This window comes from Arachis hypogaea, chromosome 8, assembly GCF_003086295.3.
Source record: "Arachis hypogaea cultivar Tifrunner chromosome 8, arahy.Tifrunner.gnm2.J5K5, whole genome shotgun sequence".
Taxonomy (NCBI): Eukaryota; Viridiplantae; Streptophyta; class Magnoliopsida; order Fabales; family Fabaceae; genus Arachis; species Arachis hypogaea.
In genome coordinates, this window is record NC_092043.1 from 39,328,850 (window position 1) to 39,334,711 (window position 5,862).

General features: G+C 31.1%; 1 protein-coding gene across 1 annotated transcript; it reads right to left on the bottom strand.

The window, feature by feature from the left end:
* Positions 1-201: 201 nt before the first annotated feature.
* On the bottom strand, positions 202-5,446 carry LOC112707393 (sodium/calcium exchanger NCL1). The gene is made up of 9 exons (XM_025759110.3): positions 4,811-5,446; positions 3,879-4,070; positions 3,575-3,750; positions 3,085-3,230; positions 2,723-2,984; positions 2,419-2,567; positions 1,997-2,249; positions 1,417-1,698; positions 202-544 (listed from the first exon to the last, which is right to left on the bottom strand). The coding sequence occupies exons 1-9, from the start codon at positions 5,259-5,261 to the stop codon at positions 296-298; spliced, it is 2,160 nt and encodes a 719-aa protein (XP_025614895.1). The 5' UTR covers positions 5,262-5,446; the 3' UTR covers positions 202-295.
* Between the last annotated feature and the right edge of the window lie 416 nt (positions 5,447-5,862).

Here is a 5,862-nt window from a genome sequence, read left to right on the forward strand (position 1 = left end):
ATCAGATTAAATCGTACCGTATAAGATTATAATCATATTTTTTTGCATGATCTAATACTATTTTCCAATTCTTAGCCACATTTATTAGCTCTGCACAATATGATATTATGTGATTGTCTTTTAATACAAAGCTACTTTAATCTCAAATTTAATATATATATTAAATTAGATAAACGAATCTAACATGCATTGTGGGATACATTTGACAATTCATTCCACTTAATAATACTTGCTCACGAAACCATAGTCAGATAGTTTAGTTGGTCTCACTCCCTAGACTCTAATAGTTCGTTCACTAAACATAGTTGAAGATATCTTTGAGAACAAAAACAAAGAGCAATGATATGAGGTATAAAAGATATGCGGGGATTGATGTCCAAAGAGGGAAAGTGTGGCGGAAACTAGCAGCAATCCCCATGACGGCACAAACAATGGCCACAACAAGAACATCTGCTGAGAATTCCCAAGTTATGTCCCTCACATATATCAGAATAGATATCACCACAAATCCAAGAATGTTGTTCATGAACACTGCTCCATATATCTGCATCCATTTACCCGAATTTCTAATATAAATATCTAGAATTAATAGTTAAATTAGTCTCTAAAAAATAAGATATTCTTTAAATTTGTCCATGAAAGATTTTTTTTAATTAAATTAGTCATTCAAAAATTACGAATTAATCACATTTGTTTTCCAATCACCCCATTAACAATTTTCTTCAAAGATTGATAATATATAATACCTGATATGTCTAATTGGATATCGATCAAATATATTTATAAAAATTTATTAATTTAGTCATTTTTCTCAATTACAAAAATCTTATTCTTAATATGACCTAGTAACTAAAGTGATAGATTTTCGTAAACATATTTAGTTAATGTCTAATTGACATGTTATGTGTCATGTATGCTATCAATTAACATTTAATATCATCAATAGTTGACGAAAATTATGAGTTGAGTAACGGAAGGACAGATGTGATTAATTTGTAATCTTTGAAAAATCAATTTGATTGAAAAAAATTTTTAAAGACAAATTTAAAGAATGCATTTTTTTTTGGGACTAATTTAACTATTAACCTTAACTATCTGGTTATAATTGTGTATTTACCATTTTGACTAGTTCACATTTATTGTGAATGATAAAAAAGCAAAAATATTTGAGAGACAAAAAAAAAAAATAATAAGTGCAAAAGTTTAAAGTTATTTTGTCTTACATTCTTTAGTCATCGCTTATCTTATTTTATATTTCTTTAATTACTCTTGGAATATTGAATAATATTAAATGTAATAAGTGTGTGATTATGGATATTACATGCATAAAATTAAGAATATTAAATCAAATAAAATAATTTTAAATTATTATCTTTCCAAAAAACTTGGGATAAATGGTATAAGAATATTACTAACCTCATATATTGTTTGCGAAGTGTTACTACTCTTCTTATGGCTAGCTTCTCTGATTGCAGACGTTGCTTCTCTAAAATTTGTAGCCAAAGGTACTAAAATAAATGAGATGAAAAAAGAAGAAATCCCTGCTTCTTGGGAGAAGTTCTGAACACTTGCTATTAGAGGCTCTGCAAGAAGGGACAACATGGTAATTCCCAACACCACATATCCTATTGCCTCCATCCATGCAGATATTCCTTTGCTTTGGTTCTGTTCCATAACCTTCTCAACATCTTCCCAAGTCTAAGCCACAATCATTTCGGAATGGTTAACGTTTTTGCCAATCAAAAATTGCTGGACAACTAAAATCTCAAACTAGTCAAAATGTGAGATTAGTTAAGATGGTAAAGAATAAATTATCATTTGTATCATGAAAGATACATGGACTGACAAATGTACCTAAATAAAAATAAAACGACAATTATAATTACGGAAGATGGCCTCCGTGTGCCAAAAGTATCCCGACATTACAATGGTTTTAACATAATGAAAGGAAGAATGAAAGCTTTAAGTTAGTTTAGTAAAGGAAGAGTGAAAATACTTGATGGGTTCCATGAGATGAAGTTTTTGAGTGAGCAGTTTGGCTGGAATTGGAGTTTATCCATTTTGTAAAACCATCAACAAATTCGTCCTTACTGATTTCATTGTCTCTATTAATATCAAGATCTTGGACTAGTTTTGTAACCGCCTCCTCCACGTCCACCACATGACTAAAGTGAATGTTCTTCACCATTCTTTCCAACTCAGATCTCGAAACATGGTTATCCCCATTGCAATCAACTTCCTCAAATAGCCTGTTGTAGTTTGCATCAATTTGGAATTTTAGTTTTTCAGTTTTTGTCTTGCACACATGAAGTGAAAATACAACAAATTACAGTATACAATCTCTTCCGTCTAGAATAACCTCAAGCGACGGGTTATTCTTAGACGAAAAGTATATGCCAAACAATTGCAGAAACTGACCTTCTGATAGCTGCTTTATCAGCTGTGCCTTCATCATTTAGGAGTCTGCCAACCACATCATTCTGAACATGCTTTAAGACTTCGGATATAAGATGTCCCTTTAATTCTCTTTCCTTTCTCACATGTTCAATCCATGGCTTGATAAATGTCTATTCAGAATATTATAAGGATATGCATAGTTAGCAGATTGACTGCACCTGAGTTTCCACATAATCCGAAAGATTCTAGAAATAACTTTCTGTGTTGTCTCTAAAAAAAACAGAGGACAAAATAGTAATATGACAAATTGTGCATTATGCATTACCTGATACACTTTGTTGAGTGATTCTTTTGGGAGGTATTGTCTATCCAAAGCATGTTTTGTTTGGTTAATGTATTCTGTCAAGCCACTCACAAATTCTTCCTTGGTTATAATTTGGTCACCATTTCTGTCAAAAATCTTCAACATGTCTGCTATCTGTTCTTCTTTGATGTTTGTGTCTGTTAATTTGTTCTTGAGCAGTAAGTCTTTTACTTCTGATGCTGATAAATCCTTGCCCCCATGCTGACTAATTTCATGGTATAGCCTGCATAATCAAGAAGATAGTTACAAAAGTAATTCTGTTATGATATGTATAGATGCTAATCAAATTGATTCAAGAAACTGTTCCCTGAGATCTGACTCACCCACTTATGGCAGTTACATTGGGAGTGCCATCCTCGGCCAGAATCTTTTGTAGAGTTTGCTTCTCCACGCGTTCCAAAATCCTTAATATTAGATCATCATGTTTTATGTACTCTAATCTTGTTTTCTCTATATGAGGTTTGAATATCTGCAGAAAATGTAAAAAGTATTTAATTTTCATGACAGTATAAGTAAAAGAGTTTTACATACTCATTTAACAGTATATTGCTACATCAACAAAAATAATTAATTTTTAAATTTATTATTTAAAAAATTATCTAAATACATAAATTTAATTAGATAATTATATACTGTCATTATATTAAAATTAAAATCATATAAAAAATATCTCGTCCATGTTACTATCAACAAAAATATTTAACTTAAAGGACTATTTGATTGACAATGTAAAACTCATTCTGGTAATTCACAATGATAAAGTGATTTTAAGGAGGTAGTCTAAAGGCTAATAGAAAATGTTGGATGAGAAACCTGGTAAATGAAGTATGAGATTAGAAAGATGATAGCTATGGTAAGAGCAACTATCAAGGTCACATAGTGTGAGGTGTGGAACAAGTTGGGAATCTGCATTATGAAGAGTGGAATAACTGATAACGCCATGATTCTTGCCATCTTTCTAGTCTCTACGTCCATACTGATTCCATAACCTATGTAATTCTTTTATGTCAATTTATGTAACTCCAGAGGAGAAGAAATTGTTCTGTTTTTTCTGTTATAAGACAAAATAACAAACATTATGAACTAAAAAGAACTCTGAAAATAACCAAGATGATACCAGTCAATGAATTTTTTATCCTTTCCGTTGTTGAAATCGTTCCATCAAAGTCATTCTTCAACTTTTGCTTTCCAATGATGACACAGGTTCCCCACACAAGAGTGAGAAGCAAAATGGAGGAACCAGCCAACAAGCCAACTCCAGTTGAAGCAGACTCTTGTGCACTCTCCTTATCACTTGAAAGCCCAGTCACTTATATAAAGAAACATAATCCACACAAAAAAATGAAGATTAGCTAAGTACTGCATTGAAAGATACAATAATTATATATCTAACAGGCTTCTTCGTATATAATTATTTATAGTCCGATTTTGTAAATATTTTAGGAGGTAAGAAAAATGTTAGAAGGTCATTAGAATTTATTGTTTTTAGTCATTATTTAGCCATCAACTCAATTCTTATATTTTAGTTCTTTTAGTATAATAATCTAATAATATATATATTTTTTTAAAGTAAAAAAAGCTCAACACAACATGATAGAGTAACAAAGTAAATAACAACTGGCTACTCAATCATAAAACAATTTCTAGTTATCTTCGGCATAGCCATTAACAACCAAAAGATTCACCACCACTCCACTCATCAGCTAGCAAGAAGGACCTGTTTATGATTTTCACCACGCTTGAGCCTTGATTCCTCAAAAGTCTATCATTGCGATCTATCCAAGTTGTCCAGATAACAGCAAAGAAGCCAGGCAACCACCTCTAATATATTTTATCGCATAATTTTAAACATTAATAGCTAACTGATGGTTAAAAATAATAAATTTTGATGGTCTTCTAACATTCATCAAATAATAAAAATCGAACTATAAAATCTTTTAGTACCAGAATTTTGATAATTAAATGCCAAAATCTGAAATCACATAAATTTATATATCTAACCGTTCCAAATAAAGAAACATACATGAATTAAAAGGAAGAAAATCATACCAAGAAGAATCAAGGACTCAGGAAGTGCACCAAGGATATCAAAGGCACTAGCACCAAAGACACCAGGTCCAAGAATCTTGAAGATTTGTTCACCACCAGCAGCCAAGTATGATTCACCATGGAACAACAAGTACTCATACACCAATATCAGGAACAAGTGGCCAAAAATGTTGTTGGAACATGGCAAGAACCCATACATTTGTTTGCAGTACTTCCCTGAAGGAGGAGGCTCAACAACAGAAACCTCAAATTGTTGGTGTTTGAGGTGTAAGTAATTAGTGTTTGCATGTTGAGGATGAACATGATGATCAAGAACTCCATCAGAGACCAATAATAACCCATCAGAGGGATTGTTGTTATTAGTGTTAAGAGTGCGGCATTCAACAACATGATGATCAAGTGTTACAGTTACAAAAATAATAAGAACAACTTTTGAAATAATGCTTCTCATTTTCTTAATGTAGAACAGAGTGAGGACTAAGAGAAAATTAAAATTGTGGTTGGATTGACAAATAAAAGATAAGAATGGCTGCACTATATTATTATTATGTTCAGTTCTTCAATTTATTGAGTCTTCTTTTTTAATTGTGTGCCAGTTGTTGTTGAGCATCTCCATTTATTTATTTACATTAAAAAACTGAGGATTCCCTCAAGACCTTGGAGTTGGAAAAGCGAGGAAAAAGGAGAGGACATACAATTTTCATAAAGATGATTATATTGATAAAAAAAAGAATAATTAATGTGCACTTGTGACATTTCTTTTATAAGAAATTGTACCACTAGTTTTGAATTTTGATAAGATATTACTACGGAGTATTAGTATTTGCATTGTCAACTAATGTCAAGCATCATATAGCATTATAATATGGGAAAATTTTAAAATATTCTAAAAATACCAGTTTTAGCTATTGATCTTAATCATGAAATTATATATTATTTATATATAATTAAAATTAACGGATAAAATTACATAATATATCTGAAACTCTTCCTATAATATAATGATTGTTTGCGACTTTGCCGTATTATCACTTTGGCTATTAAATACTAGG